General features: G+C 38.7%; 1 protein-coding gene across 1 annotated transcript in view; it reads right to left on the reverse strand.

Moving 5' to 3' along the window:
- STK39 (serine/threonine kinase 39) overlaps positions 1-16,364 on the reverse strand; it is a 104,237-nt gene that overhangs the window by 43,183 nt on the left and 44,690 nt on the right. Inside the window, exons 12-13 of the mRNA XM_074145126.1 lie at positions 2,039-2,161; positions 1,878-1,910 (exon numbers count right to left, since the gene is read on the reverse strand). Of these exons, the coding sequence (XP_074001227.1) occupies positions 1,878-1,910; positions 2,039-2,161 (156 nt within the window). The remainder of the gene's footprint in view (positions 1-1,877; positions 1,911-2,038; positions 2,162-16,364) is intronic.

The raw sequence follows: 16,364 nt of genomic DNA on the forward strand, positions 1-16,364 counted from the left end.
AACTTCCTATGTTCCAGCTTGTGCCCGTTGCCCGTCGTCCTATCACTGGGAACCACTGAAAAGAGTCCAGCTCCATCATCCTTCAACCCACCCTCGTTTAGGTACTTGTAAACATAGATAAAGTCTCCCCTCAGCCTTCTCTTCTCCAGGCTAGAGAGCCCCAGCTCTTTGAGCCTTTCCTCGTAAGGGAAGTGCTCCAATCCCTTGATCATCTTAGTTGCCCTATGCTGGACTCTCTCCAGTAGCTTCCTGTCTCTCTTGAACTGGGGAGCCCAGAACTGGATGCAGTATGCCAGTTGTGGCCTCACCAGTGCAGAGTAGAGGGGGAGAATGACCTCCCTCGACCTACTGGCCACACTCTTCCCTATGCAGCCCAAGATCCCATTGGCCCTCTTGGCAACAAGGGCACATTGCTGGCTCATGGAAAGTTTGCTGTCCACCAGGACTCCCAGATCGTTCTCCTCAGTAGTGCTTTCCAGAAGATCTATCCCTAACCTACATTGGTGCCTGGGGTTCTTCCTCCCCAGGTGCAGGACCCTACGCTTGCCCTTGTTGAACCTCATTAGGTTCTTCTCTGCCCAGCTCTCCAGCCTGTCCAGGTCACGCTGGGTGGCAGCACAGCCCTCTGGAGTGTCAGACAGCCCTCCCAGTTTGGTATCATCAGCGAACTTGCTGAGGATACACTCTGTCCCCTCCTCCCTACTATGTCCTCTACCCTACTATGGTTTCATATCCAACTTGGCATATTGTGACCACTGACAGAAGCCTGTTCAAAGGTTAGTCAAGTCCGCCCAAAATAAAGACTTGCTCCACAAATCTAATTTGATTTTTTTCCAACAAGCCAAAAGACCAACAGGTGCACACCAACAATGACAAGCTGCACTAGTCTCAGTTCCAAGTCAACTTCTGGAGCATTTAGGAAAACAAAAATCAGCAGAAGACTTCAAGCAGAAGCTTTTTTATCCATCATAAACTAAGTAACTCATAACAAAAGTTACCTGTACAAACTAAGTCACAAACTGCAGAACTCTCAATTTCTAAGACATAAAAAGACTGTCTACTGTCCTTTTTTTTTTTTTTTTTTTCTATATTCAACTTACATAAGACATCTCAGATGCTGAAGCACTACGTAAACTAGCTCTGCAACAGAAAGACTGGGGTCATCACAGGAGATAACAGGAAGAAACCTGACAGGAAGCTGTTAGTCTTTTAGAAGATTTCTACGACACCAATGAAAATCAGAGAATCTAAAATTGCAGGTGAAGTGGCAAGGGTCACCCACCCAAGGAATAGACATTTTTAAAAGAGCACTTTGGCTGTAAGCCAGTAATCCTATTAAGCAATTATTTATAGCACCGATGCTTCCCACACTCTCACCACAGGGCCATGAAACCCAATATTGTATTTTATTCCTCTGAATTAATTTGCTATACCACAGTACTGAACTACTTTACTGTATATGGGATGAAGCATTTTAATTACAAGCTACATGTCGTGATACAAATCCTAAGAATGAAAAATTATTTGGAGATTTTCTGGCTACTCCAAAACAACTATCATTACACTGACAAAAAGACAGCAATTAGCATAAACCAGTTATGAAGATTCATTAAAAACAGCCAAATTACCTATTTTAACCAATTCTTCTGGGCACAAACATAACATGACTTTAAATTTCCTATCCATTTTATCCAGTGTGTGCTCAAATTAATTGTTACAGGCCCAACTGCATACAACTCTATCCTCACAAGTACTTGCCAGACAAGGCTGCAGAACAACACTCCCACCTCAATTCACATTTTTAACAACAGAAATGAAAAAGAAATCCCTTCGCTAGAACACTTGGAAGAAAAAAAAATTGATAAAGATGTTTTTACCTCTGTGTTCTCCTCCTCTTTTACTCTTCGTGACTAGAAAACAAATGCAGTGAGATATGAGCTATGCAGCTTTATACATTAAAGATCTAGAAATACTAACAATTAACTTCAAGACAGAGTCTCTTGCAGAGCATAAATGCTTTGGCACAAACAAAAGTTACCTTTTCCTGAGAAACAGCAGCTTTGCCTTCCTCGCTCTTCTCATCCATTTCGTCATCACTCCATTCCCAGTCCCCATCTTCTGTTTTATGGAGGTGACCACTGGAACCTGGTACTCGCCTGACCTACCAAAATATTGTGTTCAGCATTACACAGACATCTTTAGCCTTTATTGGTGTTATGGTTAATCAGCAATTCTTTGTTATTTTTGTTCTGTATGCTTTCATTTGTTTGCTGGAGGAATCACTAGCATACTGGAATAATACCTGACCTCGGGGGTCATCCTTGAGCCAATGGGAACAGCTAAGCTATACAAAATTCATATAGGGAAATGGGGTTTGAATATATTTCACAACTTCTTAGGAACAAGCTCAAATAGATGACAACTGCTTACTATGAACTAACCCTTGAAATGAAAGGAGGCTATTCGAGGAAGCAGAAATTACACAGACAACGTTGTTCTTGGGAAACAAGTCTTAAAAATTTAGTTGTTCTGCTAAAAAGCTTTAAAACATGTAAAGGTGTTAGGGATACTTTAAAAGTAAAATTATCCTTATTAAACAACAAACAAAAAAAGCAGCTATATGTAGACTGAGAAGGTAGGCAGGCATGCACCACACCAAACTAATTGCGCAAACTGCCAGGAGCCTAACAAGCCTAATAGGAGTATGCAGCAGCTAAATCTGAAAATCAAATACTCTTCCGATGCCATCTTGTTTTTTTCAGAGCCTGACAACACACTTGTTTTCCCTGAATCATGTTCAGCCTATTTGAGCAAAACAAAGAGCATTGAAGAATTCTTCCCACACCTTGGTATGCATTTATGAGACCCATGAGATGGCTGAAAGCACAGTACCAGAAGCAGCAGCCCCACTAGTGTTTAGATTAGAACCAGTTTCTCCAATTGTTTCACATTTCTGAACCAAGATACAGTTCCCACTGCACAACTTCAAATGCTCGTACATGTAAGCTCTCCAGCACTCATCTGCTCCTCTCCCTTCCCTTTTGCACATATAAGACTAAACCAGAGGAAAAAGTAAAGTTTCCAGGACCTAAGCACATTTCTATACTTTTTTCAGTCCTCATGATATTCCTTCTTTATGTTTCTTCCCTGCACAACCGAGTAAGAGCGCATTACTCGGGTTCTCTGTACTTTGTACTCATTTGAAACTGAGAAGAGGGGAAACCTATGCAGGACACCACGGGAATATCCTAGTCCATCATTACAGGAACAAATTCTGCACTTTTTTTGCCATTTCCCATACCAGGCTCCTAATGCACCAAGTGAGCAGCTCTAGCTGCCTCGAAAAGCTCATGCATGCTTCAGGGGGAGGACCAAGCAAAAGTCAACAGAAGCAGCAGCACAGCAATTTCTTACTCAGCTGCAATCAGCCCGGGCACAATCAGTGGGCTCTTATTGTCTACATCATCAGGGATTAGGACAGATACAAAGTAATGTGGCAGACGATTTGCCTGGTGCTTGTGGATATAATTTATTATCCTTCAACGAACAGTCCTGACAGACTTCTGTTTAACAGCATAAGCATTTTCCCAACACCTACACACAGACTTAAGAGAGGACATCAACCACAACCAAAAACATGCTTTTCAAACAGAATAGAATAGAATGGTTTACAGATACATTCACACACTACATCATGCACTAATCAAAATCTCTTCTGCATCCATTTTCAATTTTCTGAAAACTTATTCTAACTAGAATGATTTTAATGGGGCTTAATGATGCTGGCAGAGAGTTATGGGAGAAAGCTTTACTGATGAAGATGGAGTGCATTTCAAGTTTTTAAATAGATTGCCTTTTAATAAGCAATAAAAAAAACCAGCTTAAGGAATAGAAAATAAGTTACCGCAAAATAAAATACCATGTTAAACGATTTTCTTGAAAGGTGTCTGAAGCAGAAAAACAAAAAAGTTTAGACTTCTACTCTGCTTCAATCAGACTGATTACCACCAGCACACATATTCACAGGAAAGAAATCATAACTTCAGAAAAGTACCCAACCTATTCAACCTTCAAAAATGTGAAGTTTTGCCTATGACATTTTTTTATTGGTGGGTCTGCTTAACATTTGCATTACATAGCAAATTAATTTGCACAATTTTTGATTAGCAGTGGCTTTGCTCAGGCTCAGTTCTGGGTAAAGCCACAAAGACTCAGTCACATAGGGAGGGCACGTACCCTGGGTGCAGGACAGAGGAAGAGCTGTGCACCACAGCTGCAAAGAAATTAATCGTCTTTTCATTCATCATAAACCTGTATAACTAACATCACATATAGGATGGAAATATAGTAGCTTCAATTTCTGTTGTAATAAAAACTTACAACAGACTTGATGCTAGTACAGTGTTGCTTCTCTTCAAATTTTTCTGTGTCTCTTCCAGAGCACATTCATTAAAATGCATATTGGTAGTAACACACATGAAGTATTTCAGGACATGGCTAGCATTTTACCATATTCAGGTCACGTTAATAAAAAGCTCATATTAATAAAAATTAATAAAAATACACCAGAAGAAGTAAAGGAATAAAACCTACGTTGTACAGCTAAAGCGTTTTAAGGCTTTGGATTTGGAACAGCCAGAGAACCAGGGCTAAGGGCTAAAATAAAGGCAACTGAGACAATCTAGTAGTTTGCTATTGTGGAAAGAGTCAATCCCGAGATGTTCAGCAGGGCTGCACCACAATTTAGCTGGTTGTACAGTGAGCAGATTCAACCCACCGGCCTGGGAGAAAAACTAGTCTTTTTTTTCTTTTCTGAACAAGTTTTTTTGCCAGATTCGTGGGATAAATCAGCCCATCTTGAGGTGAAATAGCAAAGACTGTAAGCAAAGAGGCAGAAACAAGAAGGGCAGTGAAAGGGAAGTTGGATCATCTTGTTTTGGCAGCAGCAATCCCTCGGGATCCTCAAAATCACATACTCCAAGACGCCTACAATGCAGCAACATGACTGGAGTGCACAATCTGCCACACCAACTCTCCTCAAGCTTTCATTTGTGCTCCTACAGCTGTGCAGTCATGGAACACAGTTAGCTAGCAGCCAAACCAGCTTTTTCATTTAGCTGATCATGAGCTTGCACAAGTGGAGGAGCTGGAATATCATTTTCAGTAGCAGCCCCAACCACCCATAGTAAGAGAGCATTGTAAATTCCCCAAAAGTGATAGAAATAAATATGAACAGGGAGCAAATATACCCAGACACAGCATTTTTCTCCATTCCCTTTCGTGGGCATGCTAGTTTAAGTTCTTTAAAACTGTCACACAATCTTTTGTCATTCCTTCTTGTTTTATACAGCACAAATACTAGGCTTTCAGTATTAGGCTCAGTATTTTTTCTTCCCTTGCTACATGCAAACACCATAAACATGTTGTTGGCTTTTCAGTATAAAAAGCCTTTTCCTAAGTATCCTTGCAACTTTTTCATCATGAATTAATTTATGCAATCAACATTACATATCAGTACACATTTTCCTAGAGAAAAAGAAGAAAAAAAAAAGTCAAACTACCTGCTTCAAGTATCTTTTTTTATATGCTACTTTTTCATGCAAGTACCTCTTTTCTTCATGAAAAAAACATGCATAGCATAATGCTGTTATTTTATGTTCTGAAACAGGAACAGTAGCATAGAAAAACATTTTACAGTGTGAATATCATTGGTATCAAATATTTAACTAAAAAGGACAATTTTACCTGAGGAAAAACTAATTTGGTATTTTCTCCTATCAACATATTATTTCTACTTTCAGAAGGGTTGCATCTAGGATAAGCATTTAAGCATTGTAATGACAACTGCGAAGTCTGGAGACCACAGTAGCACCACATGAGATATGAATCAGCTGTAGGGATCAGCACCCCTTGCAATGTTCATAAAGTGTATTAGACTATGATCATCTGTTAGAGTTTAAGAACAGTCATAACCAATCCAACCAATAGGCTCCAGCATTGACCGCTTGTATCTTTGCTTAGAAAAGAAAAAGTAAGCGTGAAGGCAACCCTTCAGCACTTTATGTATTCCCCCAGTTTCTAGTAATCCTCTTTTCATACCAAGTTTGCTTTATCAAGACAAAGACGATTTAAATAACGTCAAAAGTCTTAAGACCTTTAATAACCGCAGGATCAAATTAAAGCAATTTTATGGCTTAAAGAAACACATTCTTCTTAAATACTTGGCTTTGACCACTAAACACCTGTCTTTTGTGCTACCCCAAGTCCCAGTTTGCTAGGATACAATCTACCTTCTGCTCTAACCCTTTTTTCCATGCCGTCTCAAAACATCGCAGAATTAAAAGCGAGCACATTTTTATAAAGGTATGGCAAGTCTCTACACCAAAATCTTCAGAAGACTTTCACTTAATCACAAACAAGTCTTTCCGACCTTTTGGATTACTCTTGAAGTGTTTGTCACAGAGTGAGGTAAAGCTCTATATCCCTTTTGTCCTTACAGGCCTAAACAACCTTCAACTCAGGAAAAACCTTTCCCAGCAAGCACACTAAGGGCTGTTGTAACAGGCCTGTGAGGAGAGAAGAAAAAAGTAAAAGGAATAAAGATACGCAATCACTGAGTGGTACTGGAGCCAGAATTGTTCTGTTAGAAATGCACCTTCATCAGAGTGAAAACAAAGAGAGTGTTTCTATAGATGACATTCTCGCATACTTTACTTATTTCCTTTCAGTTTACAAGAACAGGTGTGCAATACACAGAATTATTTTGCTGAAAAATAGTTATATACATACACATACTGAACTGTAGCCTGTTAAGCACTCGCATTGCTCAACGCAACAGGAATCTATGCCTCGGGTGTCAGGCATTTGTAGCAAAAAACATTATGGTATGCCCATCAGGGGAGAGGGAGGAAAATGATTATCCCATTTTCTCCCATCAAACCGTAGTCCCCTATGGCAAAGCTTACAAATTCTTTCCTTTGGTGGTGGGCAGCTTAAGCTACTCTTTGAAATGCTGCAGCTTGGAGAAGTTAACAAAAACACTGCAACGGGCCAACACAAAAATCACTACATAAAAATGATTAAGAGACTTCATGGGCACATAACATTCAACTGTTATCTAAAAACTAAATTAGATAGCAACTGATGGAAGGTTACAGAAAGCTGTGTTCACTACTGCACAGAGTATTCATCTGTGCTTTACCAATAATCTCAGCCTCACTGGTAACTGCAGGAACCCGTGGAAAAGCTGATAGAAACAGCAGCAGATCTGAACAGATCACACAAACAGACATCAAAACCACCATCAAGATATTTTCAAACAGTAAAGATATAAAGATATTTCTACCCAAATTCATAGAGACAATACACAACATGATGAACACCTCCAAGGGCAACTCAAGACCCAGCATCTCTGCTCCACAAGTGTTTTTCGAAATGTATGTTGAAGATACACTTCACAAATACGGACATTAAGAGTTTTTCTACCCTCAAAATAAAGTGCTAAAGGAAACTAATGTGAATGAACAATGTCAAGCATATGCAAGACAAACCATTCATCCAACTTCTAGTATTACCCTGGGAGAGAAAAGAATTAAATGAAGACAAGAAGGAAGGAAGTTCAAACCATGCTTATCTTGAAGACTTGAAGACATAACTTAGGAACAAGTACTGCATAGTCCTCAAAGAATGCCATACAGTGATCGAGAAACTTTGTGCCCTATTTATGATGCTTTACCCTTGAGAGAACAGATAAACCTCTCTTTTTTCTTATGATTTTATTTTACAGTCAAGTGTAGCATTTCCTTTATATGAACTGTCCTTCAAAGAATGCACTACGTTCTTCCTGATTCATGCTATCTTGAACTCCTGTTGTTTATGTATAGACAGTTAAAGTGTCTCCTTTCTATATCCCCCTTTTCTTTCTATGGGGGGATTTTTAGGACTGTAAACATTTGGCGACTACATCCATGGTTTCCATCACAATGACACATTGATTGCAAATTCATGATTCAACCTGCTGGAGGGAAGACATCCCTAAAGACCTTTATATGCAAGCCTAAAACTGTCAGTGGACTTCAGTCCAACTTCCTGATCTCTCTTTTGCCAGTGTTGAAATTGGCAAGAAAGTCCAGCAACATGAGAACAGATGCTCATCCTCAAATGACATTAGCAATTGGTTCTATAGGTAGTTTTAATTCCATATTCTTGTTCATATCCAGTTTGTTTCAGGTTGACTTTTTCCAACCAAATTATAAATGCCCTGCCATTATTTTTCTTACAAGCTATTGTAAGAAGGGTTGTCTTGAGCAGTACTAGCCTAGGACAAAAATTAATTTCTGAAGTGCTGGATGAACAGGGAAGAAAACGCAAATGGAAGGTGAGAAGAACAACAGTCTTGACACCGTTCCTAGCAAGAATATACCATAGGGGTTGTATTTGGAATATTGTAAATATTTGGAGTTTCATTACTGGTTACCATTTGAAATACTACTATAAGACTGATATAAAAGGCAGGATGCTTGCATTTCACCCCAATGATTACAGCATTACAGCAGTTGAAAATACTCTACATATTTCTCCTGATACCATTCCACAGGCCTCCCATTTTACAGAAGGAAATAAGGAAGTAGACAAATGAAGTGATTCATCCAAGGCCACAAGGCAAATCCAAGACAGAGCATGGAACTGAAACAAACTTCTTGTATCTCTACAAAAATAAGGAGGAAGTTCTTTTACATTGTATGTGGTAGCTATACAAATGCAATTTCTCCAACAGCTTTAGTCAAAATACATAGCATCGATAGTTCTTTATGCTAGGATTATATCTCTCTCAGTAAATATTTCAGAAGGAAAGAGAAACAAGTTAAAACATGCTCAATTCTAATTTGGGTTTTATTGTTTTAAAAACCTAAATGTTCCTTCCATAATAGGACCTAAACTGAATCATAACTCTAGCTAATAAAGAAAACAATGAAAGCCTTCAGCCTTACAAAGACAAATTAGCACATAACAGAAAACATATTTCACATAAATCAGAAGAGCACACAGGGAATAAAAAATGATTTTGAATGACTGGCATTTAAACTGCACCCAACACAAAAGCAGCTCAGAACATTGTAATCTACAACCAAAAGCTGTTTGTAGGATGAAAAACTTAACAAGCCACTGACAACATTACCACAGCTGTGGGAGAAAGACATTATGAACATCAGCTGCAACAGAGAATGCTTGGGCAATTTAGTGAATGAAAACAACATGACTATCACAAAAATATTAAGCATTATATTATTATTGTTGTATATGTTGTTGCTGGTTAAAGCTTATTCCAGTATACACCGGAGTCAAAGATTTAAGAACAAATTAAGCTACTGACAGAACTATTTGTTCTCACCCTTTTAAAGGATACAGGTAAGTTAACATTTTCAGCCAACAATTTTCAGCTTTCCAGGAGAATGTCTGCTTAACCAGCTGAACAGGGCAACTGTAAATCCCATCCACTGAAGGTCAGCCCTAGCCAGCCTGACAGAGAGAGAACTCCAGCATCAGAATGCACAAGCTGCCCATGTTTCCCAAAGCCTGATGAAAAGCAGGCTGCAGCATAAGGAAGCAAAACATAAATTGTTGTCTTCTAGGCACTGATGTGCTTGCTATACGTAGATGTTAGAGACTGGGGAAAGAAGAATCTATTATTCATCACTGATTCTTTTGCTTCTGCAATCTCTTTACAAGTTTATTTTTGTAGGGTGACAGGGAAGGGAATGAACATTTTCTGAATATTAAGATCTTTCTACTTCCTTATTCACAACTACTCAAAACAGCAAAGAACTAGGCCCACTTACCGATTTAGTATTTTATTTCACTGGCTAATTTTACAAAAAAAAGCATTAAAAGGACACACTGCATGATACCAATGCATACACACATAAAACATAACTGCAATTCATACATGGTACAGCACATGACCTAGAGCACATTAAAAATCCATTCTTTCAGCAAGAATGACATCATGCATCTATTGCTTTTTTCCTCATTCTACAGGAAGATGACAACTAGTAATCTTGATTTTCCCCCCCCATCTCAATTATTTAAGCTATTTCTGTTAAAGTCTCCAGCAACTGAATATTTGGGACAGAGTCTTGGATCAATTTAAAACATTTTAAACTCTGCTCCTCATAAGAGTATGGTGACGTGAAGGTATAGTAAATATGATGCATTTGTGTAAGCAAAAACGATGGCATTAATTAGCATTAAACATTTCAGTAACATGGAAAGTGCCTTGCTGCCCTCCATATATAGGAAAGGGGTAAGTGTGTTGACCCCATCCATTTGAACCACATCTGCAAAAGTCTTTGTGGAACCCTGACACTGCTACCTATTTATTTCTAACTATAGAACAGTCAGTGCTGTTCTTCATTTTTAGCACTTGCATATCTACAGAAGGCAATCTGTATCTTTTTTCCTTTAAAAAACAAAACAAAAACAAACCACATATTCTTCTGGAAATACTGCAGTCCAACAAATCACCAATGAATCAACTAGCTTAGCTTTTTCTGGAGATAAAATTGTCTGAAACCAAATTTCAATCCCGAAACCTATGCATTTATTTGCATTCCAATGCAATGAAGGAAATCAACCTATCATCACATTTATCCAATCATGGCACAAGTGTTTTGCTTAAAACAGTTACACATTTAATCACAGCTTAGCACTTGAAGCAAAAGGCAGGCCACGGAGAAGTCACTTGCTACAATATATTTTCATGGAAAAAAACACCATTATTTTTTTTTTTTGCATAAGAACACCTACCCTGTAATCACATTTGTGCAAAAATAAAAAAATATAATAATAAAAAAAATCTGAGGTCCATGACAGAGCATGAATGCCCACATATACATACCATCCTTTGTTCAAGAGTCGAGGCTCTTCCTCAAGAGTCCCCATCCAACCCAGTCTCACAGGTCATGTGAACATCCTAATCCCTTCACTGCTGGCTATTCTTAAATTCCCCTGAGTTCACTACAATGTGAAGTCTCACTTTTATTCTGAGGCAAGCCACAAAAATTCTGCAAACCGGAATGTGCTTTATGCAACTGGGAAGCTTATTTTTTCTCACCACTATAATTATTAATGGGATGTACTACTACCTTTCTAAAATAACACCCTGGCATTTCTGCTTTGTAGGGCTCAAAAGGTGTTAAGACATCACAGTAATTTGGTGTTAGGATCTCCTCCTCTTAAGCCACTCTGTATATTGCAAATAAAATGGGAAAAAAAACCAAACCTTCCTCTTAGTCTTTCTTTGTTTTTCTCCTTAGAAAAGAAGACACTGCTTTGAGCGCAAGAATTTAATCTGGCATAGAAATTAATTCTGGGATAACTGCAACTGGCCTTTCAGGTCTCAGTATAAAAATTGAGATGTGCAGCCAATCACTAAGGACAATATAAGCCCCTTCCCTTTGCAAGAACTGTGTAGGTTTGTTGCATTACAACTGTCATGGTATGAAGAGATCCAAGTCCTCAACTTCACTGCGCACAACCACATGCCACAGAAAATTCCTGGGGGAAAAAACTCATGTATGCAGAAAAGGATAGGCAAGGCTAGTCCCAAACCCTGAAAATTTGCAAAAGTTACCATTCATACTCCGCATCAAATTGTTATTGCTTCTCTACATTGTACAACCATGCTTAGGTTTTGTCCAAATCGCAGACTGAAAGGACACAGATGATTTAAAGCTTTGCAGTTCCTGAAAAACGTCTCTAGACATTTCTGGTATGTGTATTTCCTACATGAAACAAAACTTTTTGACTGAAAGACACAGGGAAGCTCCTAGGAAGCAAACACATTATTTGACGTATACATCTCTCATAGCCTAAAGTCCCAGTCTGAAGGGTCTGAATTTGAGTATTCCAAGGTGATCTTACTGTGGGAGGACATGAGGTGTCATTAGCACTTCAGGTGGTATGTCCCGAGTCAGTAAACGCAAGAGCAGAGAATATTCTTGCATATATATCTGTTATCTCACTAGAAAGACATAGAAACATCAAATCTTTGAATTCCAAGCCAATTTCAACTGAATTCTTCAATTCCAAGTCAAATGCAAACGGTGTCTGCAAAACATGGCAACACTGAGAGAAAATGTTATCTGATTTAAAATTTGCATTAGAATAATGGCCAAAAATATTTAATTTACTTTGGGGACAAGCTTTTCATAAATCATGTTCTTGAAGAGCACCCCTTTTTTAAAAGATAACACAAATCAACTAAGAATAGAAATTTGTTTTAAAAAAAAAACAACACAGAAGACCATTTGCTTAAAATATTTATGATGCTGGTTTGTTTCTATATCCAAACACAAAGAGCATCATGCTTACATGATGATTAAGTGTGACACCCAAGGGCAGGGCCATCACTTTAGAAGACTGCCATGAAATCTTACCTATGTTCACAGTTTAGAAGTGGAATACAGTGGAGCAATCAGTAAAAGGAAAATAAAGCCATTAAAAGCAGAAAGGAGGAGGGAGTACATTCCTACATCTCTAGAGGAAATACTGAAAAATGGGTACAGATGCTCAGCATACCAACCCCCCACCCTGGGGGATTCCTTGTCCAAAGCCCTCCTCCTTTCACTCTCACTGAGGCTTCTTGTGCCTCAGGGATAACATTGCTCAGATAGCAAAATGTAGTGGCTCAAACTAGAGACACTATTTTGTCACTTAAACATCTTGTTTACAAGTGCAGGTAACTCCCTGCACTCCTAATTCTGCTTCCCAAAACCATGAGGTTTTACATAAGCACTGCAACATACTTATTATCTCTGCTCCAAAATCTGAACCTGATTTTGTTTTGAAAAATTGCAGTGTCTTGCAGAAATCCCAATAACATAGTGAATGTGTAAGTTTAGTAATTAAGTATGATTTTTGTTTTTCAGACATTATTTCTCCATTTATTAGTTCCACTACATAAATTTCATTACTGAATGTTATTAACTGCAAGTAATTCTTTAATTCACATTTTAACCATAGTCCTTTCAGGCATGAATGTGTACCTGTGCTGAGGAGGATGTTTTCAATTAATCATGCAGAGGAGCTGCATTGTTTCTCAAAAGTAACACTTCACCTCAAAACCAAGGAATCCCAAACGGGCTATCAGGCATGACCTGACGGCTAATTCATACATGCAGAGAGAGGCTCTTTTATAACTTCTTTCTTTTCCATGCCTGGCCTCCTCCTCCCCCTCCTATCCAAATTAAGGTGCTATGGCGAAGAAGATGCCTGAAGGAATCAAAGGAAACTAATAAAAAAATACAGCAAATTGGCAAAGTGACTTGATACTCTGAAAGGTGAAGAAGACAGAGATCCAGATCTTTAGAGCTTCTGGTTATCTTTCCTGGCTGCTCAGATGAATGGGCACCACAATGGTGAATCACTACTAAAAGGCTATCTCTGTTAGAGGGATCACTGGATCCTCCTTTTATGATCAGCATTTTCCAGTTCCACCATCCTTTTCTATCATCCAGGCTGTTTATTTGCTTAAAATGACCAGAGGGAAAAGGAAAGAATACAAATACAGCCTCGTGTAGAGCTTTCATTACTCAGCAGTAGAAGACTTCCTATAAGGTGGGTTTTGCTGTCAGCAATATGGTCACATTAAAGAATACTTAGGAGAATAGTCTACTACTGTAGAATCCAAAGAAGAATTTACTATGATTTTCCCTTACTTTCAAGCTCAAAGGACTGAAAATACCACTTCAAGGTGAAATTCTGATTTCTTCCCCTTTTCTATTTTCTACAAGGTTTCCATTTATTTATGCACATAAGAGAAATTACTGTAATATACATTCTGCATTCCACACAGATTTAAAAGAGACCTATGCTTATTCAAGACATTAAAAAAAAAAGACAATCAAAATGAAAATTTGAGTGTAGTTCTCCAAAAAAGTTATAAATGAACATGGAATTAACAAACATAAATCTGCCGTTTTTATAAAATCAAATTTTGTTTATATTTCAGTTAAATATCAAGAAGCAGCATGCATTCAACCAGGCTACAGCATTTAAAATCACAAACCTAGAGCTGCTCCTGAGCAACACTGTCCCAGCCTGCGTGACTTTACAGCCCAGGAAGGACGGAACCCCACTGGCTGCCCTGCACGCGAGATGCAGCTGCCCTCTGCTGCCTGTGACTCCCACTCAGCACAGCTGGGATGCACGTACCTGTCATCCCACTGACTAGTTCCCCTTTCACTTCATATACTTTACCTGCAGATGCACACTTCAAATAATCTCGTGGAGCAGCTTCTCAGTGCTAAACAGAAAACGGATTCTGCATACAAACTATTAGTATTCCAGTCCATCTTTCTGCTCTGCTAGCATTAAACTACCTGTTCCGATTAAAATCTTCAAGTTTTCAGCTTCAGCCATAATTTTAAACTTCTTGAGCCAAGAGCACTTTCAGCAAAATTAAGTGCCCTGTAAGACCACCGGGCAGCACAGTCTCAAGGTTGTTCTGCTTCACCCATACTTCCCTTGCAGTTCTCCCCAGGAATACCAAGAATATCACCGCTATCAAGACTGGGCAGGGAGGAAGGGGGGAGAAGGGCAGGCACAATTGTCACAACAAACGGCACACAATATTTTTGTGTTGTACTCGTAAAAGCTTTACAAGGTCTAACCAGGAAAACATATTTACTTTTCAGAGTGTTGAGTCTGGACTCCTTTTTCTTTTTTTTCTCCACCCTTCAATTTATTTTTTTTAGAACTAAGGCGGCTAAAGATTTAACTTCTCCATACAAAAGCAAAAATTCTCACAGATCTATTCCATTAGTCTTTCAGGAAATGGTAACAGATGGCTACACTGCTTCTGAGCCACGTACAGAATCCTCTTTGTAATTCATCTCCCCGCATGACCTTCCTGACAAACTTCCCAAAAATGTACAAGATCACAAGTAACACACACTTCCACATCCTCCCAGAACTCATCATTACTTTTATGAACGAGGACAGGCAGAAAGGCTTCTTCTACCACCTTGCTCAACACAGCACAGTGGGAAACCTTGTGACACTAAGGTGACCCCAGCAAGCCAGCTGTGGCTGCCTGCATTGACTAAATACTGATTTGGCCTATAGACTGGGAACAGATTTAATAACAACTAATTCAATTGAGTCACTTTCCACTTAGGACACCATTTCAAATCCAAGAGAAGCAATCTGGTTTTGGATGTCATGCAAGAGAAGTGTTTGAGGCTTCATTTCTCAGAAAGGAAACAGGTGTAGCCAGGACCTTCCTGCACATTCTCAGCAAGGGACAGAAAACTCAATCATTAAAAAACAGGAAAATAAAATGGGTTTATCTTCTGGTTAGTTACAAGGCTTACTTCCTGGTCAAAGAATCTACCACTAGCATCATGTATGCCTGCAGCTCCTTTATCCTGTCTTGACTCTTTAACCAAGACTCCTTCAACAGCACCTTTAAGAATACACTATACTTTGCATTTCACAACAATGAAACCCTCCTTCAGTACCAGAAGTCTTAACAGCTAGATAAATGTCAAATATTTAAAGCTTTCTGTCTAATCAGAAAAGTTGTCTCATTACACACCAACCTCATATTAGTCCACATTCTAGACATTTTTGAACAAGTCAACAGGTCACCAACACAACATTAGCTAATGAGCAGATGAATGATATTACATAAGAGAGGGTGACTCATTCCACGCATGAATGAATTCTGAAGTTGGACCATGACAGCCCATGACCTGGATAACACTATCCAATACAGGAGAGCATTAATTTATAATGATTAATTACGTGCAAGGTTTAAACCCTGCTAAAACAAGTAATACAAGTTATTGCAGAGATGCTTTTGGCCCTCTGAAGTACAAAAGACAGTCAACTGAGTCAACTATTCCATAGTTTGTTTTAAAGCTCATCTATTCTGTACCAGATTAGCCCCACTTGAAAAAGCACAAAATCCTGTCTCACAAACTTTATACAGATGATAAAAGCACTGTATGCAAGAAAGGATGGACAAACCCATATACTGTATGAAGTTCCGCGTATCTTACAGCACAACTGCATTTAAGCATACCTGGCAGAAATGCTGATAGCAGTCTTTTTCCTTTACCCAAAATGTTAAAACAAAGCTGATGCAACTGCATTTATCTGCCCCTTAAAACACCTTCCACTTCTACTACCCACTAACGCAGGCACTACTTGCTGATTACATAAACTTTTTGTCAAATTTACGTTTTATGGAAAACGTGTTTTCATTGCTTTTTACTTCCAACAACTTCTTGAAAATAAACAAAAAACCCAACATGGTCTGAATGCCAATTTCTCCTCTATTTTTTCTAGTAATATTCAAC

The sequence above is a fragment of the Numenius arquata genome, chromosome 3 (genome assembly GCF_964106895.1).
Source record: "Numenius arquata chromosome 3, bNumArq3.hap1.1, whole genome shotgun sequence".
NCBI classification, from domain to species: domain Eukaryota; kingdom Metazoa; phylum Chordata; class Aves; order Charadriiformes; family Scolopacidae; genus Numenius; species Numenius arquata.